Source organism: Alosa alosa, chromosome 1 (genome assembly GCF_017589495.1).
Source record: "Alosa alosa isolate M-15738 ecotype Scorff River chromosome 1, AALO_Geno_1.1, whole genome shotgun sequence".
Lineage (NCBI taxonomy): Eukaryota > Metazoa > Chordata > Actinopteri > Clupeiformes > Clupeidae > Alosa > Alosa alosa.
The window spans coordinates 48686770-48701805 of record NC_063189.1 but is presented as its reverse complement, the minus strand read 5'-3'; the positions used below and the strand labels follow the sequence as shown (position 1 = coordinate 48701805).

General features: G+C 49.8%; 1 protein-coding gene across 7 annotated transcripts in view; it reads left to right on the top strand.

Annotated features, from left to right (window-relative positions):
* Positions 1-15036, top strand: part of si:ch211-207d6.2 (sickle tail protein) — a 54092-nt gene that overhangs the window by 35305 nt on the left and 3751 nt on the right. For 3 of the 7 annotated variants that reach the window (XM_048245520.1, XM_048245540.1, XM_048245547.1), the window contains 13 exons: positions 2805-3544; positions 4235-4339; positions 4474-4523; positions 4754-4920; positions 5205-5380; positions 7424-7560; positions 7986-8133; positions 8503-9010; positions 9571-9841; positions 10305-10561; positions 11084-11290; positions 12789-12863; positions 12975-14654. In XM_048245520.1, coding sequence (XP_048101477.1) covers positions 2805-3544; positions 4235-4339; positions 4474-4523; positions 4754-4920; positions 5205-5380; positions 7424-7560; positions 7986-8133; positions 8503-9010; positions 9571-9841; positions 10305-10561; positions 11084-11290; positions 12789-12863; positions 12975-14654 — 4521 coding nt within the window. The remainder of the gene's footprint in view (positions 1-2804; positions 3545-4234; positions 4340-4473; positions 4524-4753; positions 4921-5204; positions 5381-7423; positions 7561-7985; positions 8134-8502; positions 9011-9570; positions 9842-10304; positions 10562-11083; positions 11291-12788; positions 12864-12974; positions 14655-15036) is intronic. The other 4 variants (XM_048245526.1, XM_048245556.1, XM_048245534.1 and 1 more) reach the window with 4 other exon arrangements.

Here is a 15036-nt window from a genome sequence, read left to right as displayed (position 1 = left end):
GATCAGATCCTACTGGTTCAAGTGGCCTTTTAGATGTCCATGTAAACAGTGGCTGTCCTGATGCCTATCACCCTATCACATCAGAGACTGAGATTGTACATCTTTGAATAGCCAAGTAGACACACTATTGATGTTTTCAATGAAGGGGATTCATTTTGAACAGGACAGGCCTAGTCACGGCCTCGAGAGTGTCTCAACTGCCTTCAGGTCCTCGGACGTTGGACTCCTGGGATTCTGTTCTCATTTGTGGGGGGAAAAAATGCACAAATCATGCACATAGCTCACAGCTTCTCATCCTTGACAAGCTAGCCCAATATCAGAAACACACTTAGGGTTAGGAAATTAAACACTTAGGGTTAGGGTTAAACATTCAGTGAGTGGCCTGATGCCACAAGCCACAAAGGGAAGATTTATGTGAGTGTGTGTGTGTGTGTGTGTGTGTGTGTGTGTGTGTGTACTAGATCAGCCCCATGTGCCAGAAAGCAAACAGGCATAGACCTGCTTATCAATGTTGAATGTTTTTAAGCTGTTTTAGATAGATAGATAGATAGATAGATAGATAGATAGATAGATAGATAGATAGATAGATACTTTATTGATCTTCAAGGGGAAATTCAAGCGATCCTCAAGGGGAAATTCAAGTTGTTTGAAAAAACAACAAAAAACAATGGCTTTATTGTTCAGAATGGTTGTACATTAAAGCTCAGAAGCTCACTCAACATGTGGAAAAAGGGCCTGTCCTGTGTGTTAGACATTGTCTCCCACCAATAGGTGTATTTATAGCTTCTTGACCTCTTGTGTTTGAACTGTGTTGATGTTGGTGTGTTTGTGTGTGTTTTTGGGCGTGAGTGAGTGAGTGAGTGAGTGTGTGTGTGTGTGTGCGTTTGCGTGTGCGTGTGCGTGTGCGTGTGCGTGTGGGCGTGTCTGTGTGGTTTTGCTCCCCCAGTCTTTTTGGTGATAGATCCCTCCATTTTCACACAATGTAGTCAGTAATTGTGGACACCATTTTAACGGTGTGGTTTGTGCAGTTTCCAAAACCTGTTTCCACCTGTTCAAACATGCCTCCCCCCATTTGAGAGTGTGTAATCTCTATTTCTCACCCCAGCCATCCGAATCTTCTTTCAGTTACCTCAAATAAAACCAGAGAGACCTGAGATTTTCAAAAGAAACAGGGTCAGGGGTCTATGGTCTAGGGTCATCCTAGACTCATTTCCACAGTTCAATCCGGAACTTTCTCTCTTTTTGTGCAATGCTTTTGGGAACAGTGTCCATTAGCTTAGAAGAAGGGAGCACTGCTGCCTTATCTACCACTCCATATGAAAAACACATGGAAGCAGATATACAGTATGAAATTGACAGCCTTCTGTGCACATTGTATTCGACGGCGCTGGATGAAAGCAGTGGGCGGCGGATGAGGTGTTGCGCTCCCTCAGCTCAGGTGTTGTGTTGGTGAAGGTGAGCGGGAGAATACACCTGCACACACTGCACACACTGCCTGTGTCCCTGCATTACTCCAGCGCCTCTCCCCCCGACTGCTGAACACAGACAGGTTTGGGCACAGGCTCTGTTTACACTCCCACCAGATTCATCCCTCTTTCTTTTTTCTGTTTCTTTTTGTCTCTGTTTCATTCTGTGCTGTACTTCTGTAGGCCTTCCTTTCATTTACTGTAAGTTCTCTGCCGCATACACACAAGTACACAAGTCAGTCCAATGGCTCTCATTATCTCTTCGTTACCAGGAGATAATCATTTATTGTTAAACTTTCAACAGCTATCTGCAAAAAGGATTTTTTTTTCTTTGCTTATAATTGACATTCTTTGGCATGCACGTTTCCTGTCCTTGCTTGTTGCCTGAAAAGCTGCAATTGGCCTTGAGTATTGAGTCACTCCTCATTTTTGAAATGGGTCATGCAAATATGCTCCAGTTATAAAATGTTCAAATTTGTGTGTTTATGTGCTTCTTCTTTTTTGTTTGCTTTGACTTTGTTTTGATCTTGTTGATTTCTGTTAGTCAGTACCTGAAAGTATACCCATGGAGACTATAAATACTATACTATGTTTGGCTGGTAGGGGGCTATTCAGTTGTTAAGTCCGACATCACGGGCCCAACAGCTTTTTGGTTAAAAACTGGCACAGCCAGCTGGTTTTTGCAACTTGCAACCCTTGTCACCATCACCTCCGTTTTATTGAGGATAAAACAAAATCGTTTAACTTTAACAGAGCAAATACTGTAGGTGTGCAGCCAGATGATACAATCAAGGGTTACGTGCAGGCTTCTGCGAAAAATAGGATTTTATTAGGTTGAGACAACAAGTGAGTAGTAGGATGACAATTTTCTTAAAGGCTACTCTGAATAGCGGAAAAATTGTTTATTTTACTGTCTATGGAAAAAACCGAGCAGCTCTGAAAGCCATTGGACCCAGAAAAAGATTTATTAGCCTATTATTGCATCATCACTTAATAACCGAATTACTTCTGTATATCGGGACAATTATGAAATAGATCTGGTTAAAAAAGATGTCACCGTTCCATATCTGGAAACTTGAATGGTAACTATAACAACTATACTACAGTTGAAAACCAGCAAGCAAATAGAGCAAATAGAATCTTCCTTGAAGTCCTTGAATTTCCCCTTGGGGATCAATAAAGTATCTATCTATCTATCTAGAATAGAACCCCCGCCTTGTCCATTAATTCTGTATCAGGACACCTCAGTGAGTGGGTCCCTTACACGTCTGTCCACCTATCTGTCAGTCTATCTGTTATCTCTAAATGAAAACGTGTTGTCCTCCCTGCTGTTGTCAGGTCCACCGGGAGAAGATGTACGTCAGCAGAGATGGCCAGCACAGCCTGCGGCAGGCCCCCTCGAGCCCCATCAGCAGCCTCCACGCCCTGCAGGGCTCCATGTCGCCCCCTACTGCCCGCTCCATGCCCTCCTCGCCCTCCCGCATCCCGTTTGGGCCGCGTCCCTCCCTGCCCCTGGCCGGCAGCGCCACGCTGCCCCGCGAGCGCCTGGCCAGTGCGCCTCAGCCCACCAGCCGCTCGGTCACGCCCTGCCCCAGCGCCATCCTGGAGCGCCGCGACGTCAAGCCCGACGAGGACCTGGGCAGCGGGAGCAAGAGCATGGCCCTGTACGAGCCGTACGGCCACCCCGAGGGCCGGCTGAGCGTGTCTTCGTCGCAGGGCCCCGGGGACGCGGTGGACGGAGCCCTCCAGCAGCAGCCGCCGCCACAGCAGCACTCGCTCTACCGGCAGAAGTCGCGCAAGTACGCCGAGAACCCCATGGCAAGTCTCGGGGGCAAAGCACAGCCGCCATCCCCGCACCGGGTCAACGAGGTCAGGATGATCGACATGCCCCCGCAGGGCGTACCGGTGGAGAGGGGCTCATCCATGCGCCGGTCCTTCCGGAAGGACAGCAACGGCACCATGGAGGTGGTGGCCAGCGTGCATGGCAGCATGGTCTCCCCCGTGTTTGTGGACCTGCCACCGGGACATGGCACCAGGCCGTTTCAGACCGGCGTACCCCCCGGCACCCACCACACCAGGTGTGTAAACATGAGCGAGGTCGTCTCCAACCTTTGCGAGGCACCTGAGTTCAGACTGGCATTTCTCAGAAGTGTGTGGTCTACAATGGCACTTTTCATGTTTACAGCAACGTGATACAGTGTAACCCGGTCCGAGAGAATGTACAGCAAACATCCTCAAAGCTACCGTGAGCTAGATTTACCTCAGAATGGATTCCTTTGTGGTTCCTAAACCTTTGCGGTTTGCTTTCATGTGCACACTTGAAACCCCCTCACTGCTTGTGTTTTTGTACAAATATGGTCAAGAAAAGCGAGGGAGTCTATCTTTTTTGTAGTTGCTCTCTTTCAGCGATCTAGTCACAGACACAGGATTATATTGTTGTGGTGAACTCTGGCAGATCATTTACACGCTGTTGTTTGCTGAAGCGTGACAGATGTAGATGGTGGTGTAGCGAGGTCTTCAGGACGGCATCCAATCTTAATATCTGTTGTGGTTCATGGCACTGACATCAAGCAGAAACAGCCAAGCTCCCAAGAGAACAGCATATAAGTGTAGAGGAAATATTGACCGAGTGGTGCTGCAAGTTGTTTTGAGTGCTCCAGCATGGCTTTGTCTTAAAGAGGTTTTAACTCGCTTTGTGTGTGTGTGTGTGTGTGTGTGTGTGTGTGTGTGTGTGTGTGTGTGTGTGTGTGTGTGTTCTCCTCGGGCAGTGAGCGGATGAAGGCCATGGAGCAGCAGATAGCCAGTCTGACAGGGCTTGTCCAACATGCACTTTTAAAGGGGCCAAATGCTAGTGCCACCAAAGACACTACCGGGTAATCTTTTGAGCAATAATCATACCACTGGTACACCTATATGCAATCATAAGAACAATACTGAATACCGAATTCTTCAACAGTGTTTTGTCTTGTTTTGTAAAAAGCTCTTGTATGTTTTCTCTCCCTTTCAGAGAGAAACCTGTGAGAACAGCATCTCCTGCTAACAGTGTTAACAGTGGAGGTGAGTACACATTCCAGTGGTTTTTGCCATGCAAATGAATTAGACAAATTATATTATACAGTTATTTTAGCACAGTACTCACTTTCTTTGTGAGCAGCTTACATGCTAGGTATGCTAGGCTAACTTGCCAAGCCAGCTATCCAACAGTTTCACAATGGTCCATCTGGTTTTAACCATTGTCCGTTTGTCACATGTAAAGCTCTCAAGCTGACCCTTCCTTCATCCTTCAGGAGTGTCACCTGTTCCCGTGCCCAAGAATCGCACTGCCCAGTCCGACTCCATGGCTGTGGTCCTTCACTCGTCAGCCAAAGACACAGAGATGCAATCCATGCTGAGCACCTTCAGGAGGAACGTGTCTGACCTCCGCCTGCAGCTCCACCAGCTCAAGCAGATGCAGGTACAGCACGTGCACAGATTCCGCCATCACGGAGAGGCCACAGCTTCCACAGGTCACAGGGGAGAGATACAACCAGGGATCTTATTACAAGATCTGACAACATATTGTCATATGGAGCATTTAAGAGCAGTATATTATCCCCTGCCAAAATGAGTGAATGAAACAGAGCACTGTGTGGGTATGAATGTTATTTGTACATACTGGATCTGTATGGGCTGTTATGGACTAGCGTTTATATCCTCTTAAGGAAGTAGTGTTGATGTTGACATGTGGTCCGTTTACAGCTCCAGAACCAAGACTCGATGAAGGTGATGCTTCGGCGGGCCGAGCAGGAGATCACTGGCCGGTTCACGGACATGCTGCGGCACCTGGAGGATCCGGTGCAGAAACAGCGGTCCCAGGTGGACCAGGAGCGGCACACATACCTGGCCATGGAGGAGAAGGTGCTCATCCAGCTGGGGTAAGAGACGCCGCGCCCTGACTGGAGTCGCTTGGGAAAGTGGGAAAGTGTATGTTGCCAACAGGGCATATTTTTGTGTACCAGTAACCACCTGCATTCTGCTGGAGGGCCCAGTCCACAGATAGACACGATGGGGCTGTGGAGAGCATTAATGTAGCCTAAATAAACACAAATGCATTTAGTAGCTCCTTTTGTATAAAAATAGTTTTAATGTGTTAATAGCTAAAATGTGTTTATTTATTATTATTTACAGCTGAAATGGTGATTAGTATGGTTGATAAATCTTGATGAGCTCTCTGTTTAAAGAGCGTAATGACCTCTGTAGATGTTTAATGAAACAGCGAGTCCCCTTTCTCGGGGCTGATGAATTAAGTCCTGCGGCACAGCTTTTTTGGCTTGTTCAAAGCCATTAGCCAGTGACAGGGCAGAAATGGAGCCGAAGCAGAAAGAATGTGGGTGCTGGCGGCCCTCTGTGTCCCCCAGCTGTGCGCTGCCCGCCACCCAAATCAGATGTGTGTGATCTAAGGTTACCATCGGGAGCGGTAATTACACTGGCCACTGGCTGCCGTCATGACTGGGCGATTTGTCAAGCCTGTGCTTCCCCCCTTTAAACGTGAACGCAAGCAGGTCTTCTCTCCCGATTTGCACATAGGGTAATTATGGCCGCGGCCTGCCGCCGAGCGTACCATGATAAGCGTTTTGTTTGGAGCCACATCTCAGAGGAGCAGACGTGTCAGGAAATGAGGGGCTGCCGAGATATCTGACCCCAGTGCCTGATTTGGCACCATGCCAGCGCTCGGCCCACACCACCAGTCGGGTTAAAAAAGTCCCACCAGATACTTGTTTGTGTGTGTGTGTGTGTGTGTGTGTGTGTGTGTGTGTGTGTGTGTACGTGCATGTGTGTGTGTGTGTGTGTGTGTGAGTCAGGGTGGGGAGTGCTGTGCAGTCATTTGGTTTTGCCTCAGCTTGTTGCCTCAGCAGAGAAACCAGACGAGAGGTTCTTATGTAGATAGTGTTTAACTTAAGATAAAAAAAAACAGAATGCAAAACAAGCATTGTGTGGATGGACGTAAACAGTGTTTCGAGGTCATGCTCCTTGGTGCGTATTTGCTTAAACCAAATTGGAGGCAAAATGTTTCTCCACTACTCTCAGTTCACTTGGCTGAACAAACAAAGACTCATACTCATGAAAAAGACGTGCAAGTGGCTGTGCCGTGCTAATGATCACTGCCTGAACATGCAGCCACGTCTGTGTCCTGAGCAGATCCCTAGGGGCGGCCCAGAGCTCAGGCCTGCACGCACACACACAGTCAATGCTCACACCCTCACCACTGAGCAATGACATCAGCAATTGTGCAGAGCAAGCTATGGCGCGCACGGCTCCCCCAGGGCACAGAGCTCTGTCTCCCGCTGGTTACTTGGAATTAGCCAGCGTTGACAAACCCTGCCAATCTGCCAGGATGTGAAGGGAGGGAGTCTTTAGAGGTGTTATTGCTGAGGCTCTGTAGTGAGCTGTGCTCTCACTGGGTTGTGGCCATTTGCTCTTTAGCCTTTAGTCACTCCAGAGAGTTGGAGCCACTGCTGCTCCCTTTGAGACTTTTTGTCAACAGACTCCACCTGAGCATGTTAAACTGGTTCTCCCCCAACACACACACACACACACACGCTTCTGCCACCCAAGCTTCGATCGTGGGAATATTTCCCCTCTAACTTTGTGTTTGGCTTGTGCTCAAGGAACAAAAAAAAAAGTTTTTTTTCTGTCCTTGTCATCTAACATTTGACATAAATTCAGCTCATGTGGTGGTAATCCTCTGGGGAGATCCATTCCCCCTCTCCGACAAACTATTCTTTCCTTCTTTTTTTTCTTCTCTTATACAACCAAATCGCTGTGGTCTTTCTCATGTAGAGTATTTTAAGGAGAGGGGGTTGATGTGGTGACTTGTTTACGTTGTGGTCAGCAGTGTATAGCGAGGGGACGAGGCCTGAGTACGGACAGGAGAGGCTCAGCTAATGATGCTGCTGTTTTTGTTGTGACTACAAAAGGGAGCTGGAGAAGTATGTGGAGAGGCTGAAGAAAGACTCCGCCTCTAGGATGACCCAACGGCCAATCACGCTGAAGGATGTGGAGGAGGGAGCGGTCAACTTGAGGAAAGTGGGGGAGGCCTTGGCTGGACTCAAAGGTGATTGTGATTCGGGACTCGCACTTACCTTCGAGCTAACATTGACATTTTCACAGATGGCTGAGGGAAGGGCTTAAAAACTGAGCAGCCCAGAACAGTCGTCTGTACTTGCACTGCCAAAACCAGTGTTGGAATGTGGCTGACTGTCCATAAACACTGCACTAAAAACCCTGACGATAGAAATGGTATCACTGTTAGAATTGCACACTATCATTTTGTAATGCTATGAGACAATTGGCAAAATAGACAAAGTTGTAAAAGTCATGACCACCCAATCTAAACCTGTAATTCTCTCCAGCACATTTCAAAAACAGATATGTATATGCCTGCATGTTTTGAGTGTGTGCATGCCTAGATGGCTCCAGCAGCTGGTGTGTGAGTGCTGGTCCTGTGTGACTCATGTGACGGGTGTGTGCGCCCCTCAGGCGAGTTCCCGGGGCTGCAGACCAAGATGCGCTCCGTGCTGCGGGTGGAGGTGGAGGCCGTGCGCTTCCTCAAAGAGGAGCCGCACAAGATGGACAGCATGCTGAAGAGAGTCAAGGCCCTGACGGAGACCCTCAGCTGCCTCAGGAGGTATCTCTGGGACTGGGGGAAGTGTGTGTATGTGTGTGTGTGTGGGTGAGGTGTGCGTGTGTGGGTGAGGTGTGGGTGTGAAGGTGGGGGTACTGATGGTGAAGTTCACGAGTGGTTGCTTACCAGGCTAAGAGTGGAGATGTGAGTGGCAAATGCTGAGTGGTGGTAATGTTGAGTCAGGGGGGAGTCCATCATCAATCTAGTGCAGTGTAAACCCAGAAGGAGGTTGTGACAGAGACAGACAAGTGTGGACATGAACCGTGTAGTACTGCCAAACATGTTTGAATAGTGGCCATGGCCTCAGGCTGCTGCAGAGTTGTTGCTGCTGTTGTTTGTTTGGGTGTTGTCTGACTCTTTGCCTCTGTGCAGATGTGCCACTGAGGGAGTCCTGCCCTCTCCAGAGCCCACCAGAGCCGTGACGGCCGAGGCGTCTCCAGTGGCGGCCGACGGCTCCGACTCCTCGGGCTCCTCGCGGAGCTCCCCGACTCTGGGGCCGCGGTCGCCGGCCGGCACCGCCATCCGCTCGGAGCTCACGCCCTCTTCGCCGGTGGTGGTGCACCGCGTGCGCAGTGCGCCCGTCTCCGCGCCCGTCTGCCAGCACTCGGCCAGCCTCGGCCACGGCCACCACGCCAGCCCACCACTCACCCCGACGCACGCACGCGACTCTCCCACCGTGGCCAAGGTGAGCCCTCGCAGCCGTGAGAGCAGCCCCGCGCTGCAGAAGAGGACCACACTGCCCAGGGCTGGCCACGCGGAGAACGCCCCGGGCCCCGGCACCACCAGTGGCTCGGACACACCGCCCCCCCTCGGCACCGAAGAGCCCCCAAGTGGCGGCAGCAGCAGGGGCAGCCTGAGACACAGAGGCGCCAGCACTGAGGTCAGTGCCACTGGTCAGAGGCAGAGCGTGTTAGCAGGTCATGCAGGGTGTGTGAGTCACGACTCATCTGTGCAGAAACAATAAAATAGAGGGCATGTGCAGTAATGTAGTCAGCATCAAAGCTAAAATGCTGTGCCTTTGAAGAACTATGCTAATGATTAGGCTCCACGCTCCTTGCTTTCAAGCAGTTTTTACAGGTCGTCAAGGATGAGATGCATTTGATTTAATAACAAAAATGTTTTACCGTTTTGTAAATTCATGTGAATTACCCCTGTTTATCATCTTATTCTCAAAGCATTTAAAAGCTTACCGTACTGAACTGCACCAGTAACGCCTGAAGCCTTTTGTGTGCCATAATAAATTATGAACACCACAGAGCTCTGGCTAAATAGAGCATGTAAATACAAATAACATTTCTTAGCTACAGAACCCAAGCATACAGCCTGGTTTATAACACATTAATGTGGGAAAGCAAAGGAGAATCTATCAAAACTCCCCATTAAAAAGTTGTATGCATTGCATATGCATGCATCGCGTGATGACCTGTGTTCTGTCCGCAGCCACCATCCCCAGAGAGGCAGTGGGAGGAGGAGAAGGAAGATGGAGAGGAGGAGGAGAAGGAAGAGGGAGAGGAGGAGGAGGAGGAAGAGCCGCAGGCTGGACCCAGTCCAGGGCAGCCTGATGGGGCAGAGATGGAGAGGCTCCTCCAGCAGACCCAGGACAGCCTGATGCAGGCCATCCCCAGCCTAGAGGTGCCTGCCCAGGGGGAGACGCCAGCGCAGGCCCAGCCAGATGAGGTGGAGGCCCCCTTACCCGCAGCCTCTGCTCCTGGTAAGGACATGAGAGGTCCCGCATACCCTGGGAAAATTATTTGTTAAGTCAAATCTCTCAAGAGACTGCCTTAACCATTGGAACTGAAGAGAAATTGAAAGTTTTACAGAAACCATAAAAGTGCAGTGGTTATGGAACTGGCTAGCAAGGTTAGCAAGCAGAAGCCACAAAGTAATTGGTTTGATTCCAGGTAGCCACCGATGTTCCCTTAAGCAAGGCACTAAAAGGCAGGTGTTGCAGAAAAGTAGCTACTTTAAAAAAAATTGTACAAAATATCCACATCTCAAAATCAAAATTATACCATTTTCAAGCACTCTGCATTTAGCACTGCATTACCAGTATTTTCATACAAGGCTTTTTAAACAGTCTAAACTAAATAGCTATGCAAATGAAACAGTACGCCCAAGTCCCTTTTGTGTGTGTGTGTGTGTGTCACTGAACGTCTTTCGCACCCCTCTCTCAGAGCTGCCACCAAAACCCTTAGCTGACAAACCAGTGGCAGCGGCCGGCTCGGCGGAGCGAGCACAGAGGCCAGCCATTGAGAAGCCTCACAGGCCCAGCGTGGACCGAGCGAGGGCCGGCTCAGCAGAGAAGGCCAGCAAGTCTCCTCCCCCTCCCCCACCCCGCCGTTTCTTCCCCAGTGGATCAGGCCTGACCACCGGGAGGTCAGGAGAGGTCATCTACGCCTCGCACAACAGGAAGGACTCGACCTCCGCTCAGGTTTGGGTGGCCTTTGTGTGTGAAAGTGTATGGGTGTGGGTGTGGGTTCATGTGTGTATGTGTGTGCACGCATGCCTGAGTTTGTTTCTATTCAGTTTACCGCAAAATATGATTGACTAATGCAGATAGATGTCTTCAGGGTATGAACATTGTTTAGAGGGACATACTAAATACTTCCACATTGCTTATATGTGTGTGTGTGTGTGTGTTTGAAAGCGTGTTACCATAGAAATGACTGAGCTGACTGAGTCACCACCCTGTCAAGCCACATTCCCAGACGCATGTGTTCACATACGGGCAACAGAAAGAAAACCCTCATGAAAAAAGTGTAGCAAAGTTAGTTTGCCCGGGTGTGTCACACTCGCCCAGGGTAGGACTTCCTACACAGTGCATCAGCAGCAGCGGTGTGCAATGGCTGCCTGCTGAAATTTCATCCTCCTGGCAGAGGTTCAGAGCGAGATGGAGGGGGGCAGAATGTCGGTCGCACTCCAGCTGGGTTTTTGTGTGCTCCTGTGTTTGCAGGAGGGTGAGGGAGAGGAGGTGGAGGAGGAGTCCACCCGGCCCAAAGCGCTCAAGGTGCCCCCAGAGATCAAGCCCAAACCCCAGAGCCCCCCGCCCACTGGGGCCACCGCCCCCCCGCTCACTCCTCGGGCAGCCGCCAGTGCCGCTCCCTCTTTGGCCGATGGTGACGAGGAGGATGAGGGAGATAAGATCATGGCCGAGCTGCAGGTGAGTGGAACTGTCAGGGGTCCAGATCTCCTCATCACACACTCATGCCCTCCTGTCTTTTCAGTCAAGCTCACACACATAAACAAACAGGGAGAGATAACACAACCCAGAGGACTGATAGGTTAAAAAGCACTGAATAACACATTTTCACTAACACACACACACACACCGAAAAGGTACCGAAAGACTGCAGTAGATAAAAAGGGTGAGGAAAGAATGTCAAAAGACTGGAAAAGATAGAAGTATGCATTGCGCTGCATGTACATCGGCACCAGTGACTCATGGCTTGTTCCTCTTGGCTACGGTTATGCTGCTCTCTTTTGGTGAAATGGGAGAACAGCAGATTTCTCTGTCCTTTTAAAAAGCTCTTGGGTTACTTCTTCTCACATGGTTTTGGACTTTGTTCTCTCTCTAACATATTGACCTTTTTTTTCACTCAGCTTAAAATTAAAGCTTATTGTATAGCTCAAATGTAAATACATTAAATATGGAAATTCAACATTAAAATGACTGGAGATTACGTTCAATGTGAATTTTCATATGACATTTTATTCTAAAAATGTGTCCACAATGGCCTGACCGCCTTGTGCTTTAACCCCATTCAGGTGTTTGAGAGGTGCACCGTTAAAGAGTTAGAGGCAAAATGTTTTGTTGACCTCTCAAATGTTGAGCTGGAGGTGCTGGAGCCAGAGTCCCCAGCCCCCCCACACACCCCAAGACACAAAGGTAACGGGTGTAGTGCCATCTAACTGCCCTCTGCTGCCCCACTGGCACCAGCCGAGTGCCGAGAGTAGAGCTGAGCTGCCCACCTAACCCCTCGCCTGGCTGTAGCTTTAGCGCTGTAGTTAGGATTCCATGTGCCCGGCTCTGAATGCTGATGCCCCTAATGCTGATGTGCCACTAACTGCTTTTACATTTTTTTGATCTTACTACTTCAGATTTCTTTTTTTCTTCTTTGAATGAGACCAGGTCCAAGTGCCATGTCTGTGCACTTGGCTGTCTAAAAGCTGTCTAACTGTTCTGTTTCTAGAGTTTCTGCTCTCTTTTGAATGCATTCTGTTTTTTTGTATATAGATGACGTAATGGTTTTCCGATGACATGTTTGCAATGAGAGCATGTCACACTCTCTAACACCCTTATGCCTCACTGACTGTAATGATATGATTAATCATGCTATTTTCCCTAATCCTAATCTCTCATTTCCAGCAGGATCACCTACCTATTACCCTTTCTGATGAAACTGTCATTTTCATTTTTTTCTGAATCACGGTGTCATTTGCCCATCAGATGAAAATGCCTGTGAAAAAGTCATGTAGCTTAGTGCTTTGTGTTCAGTTTCAGGAAACATCAAGCACTTTGTGTAATTCTTTATTCTTTGCCACTGACACAAGATCATTGGTTTGTAGTACATTTTAAGATGGGCACATTCCTCATTCTTCCCAAGTACAGCCAAGTAGAACATTTGAGTCAATAATGCTATGCTAATAAACTATCCTAGCAGACCCCGGGTCACCAGGGTGAAGCGACAAACCAAACTAAGGATGGAAAGGATTCCACTCCACAAGGTTCCAGGGTAAATAGTCTATCGCCTTTTCTTTACTTGTATTTCATTTGGAAACCACACCACCATGTTTTATTAGCTTGGCACTGTCTTCAGGGTGCTGTGATCTTTTTGTCTTGTCAGGTGATATATTACGTCACTGGACAGATTTCCAATGAGCATCCTGCAGCAGACACAGCAGAACAAAAGGAGGGCAGGGAGCGAACCCTTCCCCAAACCAAGGTGGCACATGCGAATGCTTTTGACCTTTCCCAGAAGCCAAAGTTATTAACATCAGCTGAATTCCCCACAGTTTCCCATAAAGCAGCAGGCCAATGCCCAAGCGCGCAGCCATCCACACAGCACACAGACAGGTCTGGGCCGTGGCCAGTCTGTCCTGAGACAGAGAGAAGCCCTAACCCAGAACCTGTGCTCTCACAGGCTGCCCAAAAGAGGAACGCTGCGCCTGCCAAACACAGTGCTGTTACTCAGAAGCCAGTGAATGGAGTTCCGGGTGGGCAGGCCACCACGGCACCAAACGGGGAGAATCTGGTCAATGAGGAGGTGGTGATGAGGTCTAATAGGGGCCGCTTGAGGTACGCGGAGGAGTCCGGATTGAGCCCAGACCTCCCAGACGAGGAGGGCCCCCCTCCCCCGTCCACCGACAGCATTGCCTTCATGATCACCCAGACAAAAGTGCAGGCACTGTCCACTGGGGAATACAAAGATCTAGTGAACAACACCAATGGTGGCGACATGCAGACGGTCAAAGTAGGTATGGACCAGACGGTGTGCGCACCCGAGGACTGCGGCTTTGACCGCAAGCCCGTCATCATCATCTTCGATGAGCCCATGGAGATCCGGCAGGCCTACAAGCGGCTGTCGACCATCTTCGAGGGTGAGGAGGAGCTGGACCGGATGCTGTCGGAGGACAGGATCGATGAGGAGAGCGAGGAGGAGGAGGAGGAGGAGCGGCAGCAGGAGGAGTTGGAGAGGAGAGCCAGGAAAGAGATCAAGGCAAGAGAGGTAACTGTTGCAACTGGTATAGGTTTGGCCAGAACAGACAAGGCTGAACTGAAGCCAAAGAGGCCTGCTGCTGCTATTGAGGTCAGTAAGCCCCTGAGTCCGACGGAGCCTTTGTCCCCCGAGGCCGTCGACGGCTCTATACCCGAGCTCTCTCTGAACGACCCAAAGCAAGACGCCAAGAAGAAGTTCAAATTCAAGTTCCCCAAGAAGCAACTGGCCGCCATAGGGCAGGCGCTTCGCACGGGGACCAAAACGGGCAAGAAGACCCTGCAGGTGGTGGTCTACGAGGACGAGGAAGAGTTGGACGGCACCACCAAGGAGCTGAAGGTGGCCAAACGGTTTGAGATCCACGGTAAATCCAAGGCCAACCAGACCTCCTCTTCAGCACCGGTTACTCCATCAAAAGCCAAAGTGGCACCTCAGACCCAAAGACGGACAGAGGAGATCCGTAAGAACACCTTCAAGACCCTTGACAGCCTGGAGGAGACCATCAAGGAACTAGAGAGCACCATCAGTGACATGGGGCCCAAGTCCCAAACCCCACCCCAGGAGCCCTCTTCCCCACGGGGAGGCACCAAGGTGAAGCGGTCAGTCTCCGACTGCTCTCAGACGGAGGGAAGTCCCTCCAAGCGCACCCCCCCTCATGAGTCATCCAAGGCCCAGAAGGGGTCCTCTCTGCGGAAGAAGGCCAAGCCTCACCTCCTGCCCCGGCCGTCGGCCACCTCCGCCTCTGGCCCTTCCCCCTCATCTGGGTCCTCGTCTTCCTCCTCCTCCAGCAGCAGCGCCAGCAGTAAACAGGTCTCTCTCCAGCTGCTCCCCCCACCCCAATCCCCCCTTTAACGCCGGTGCCTTGGGTCTGCTTGTGGGCTCACCCCTCCCCCACCCCCAACTCTAATCACTGATTTATTAAATCACAAGTGTTTTCCTAGGTGCTGGGAGTGGGACAAACACTGGGATTCCCTCTGCTTCTGAGTCCTGTGTGTGATTTCGGGTTGACATGATTATGGACTTGATTTGTGGGTCTCTTGGTTTCTTTTTTCTTTTTCTTAACTTTTTTCTCATTCTCTCTCTCTCTCTCTATGTTTGTTTATGTGTGTGTCTGTATTTGTGTGTGTGTGTGTGTGTGTCAGGTATGTGTGTGTGTCTGTGTGTATGTGTTCAGTCCTAATATTTGTTTGGC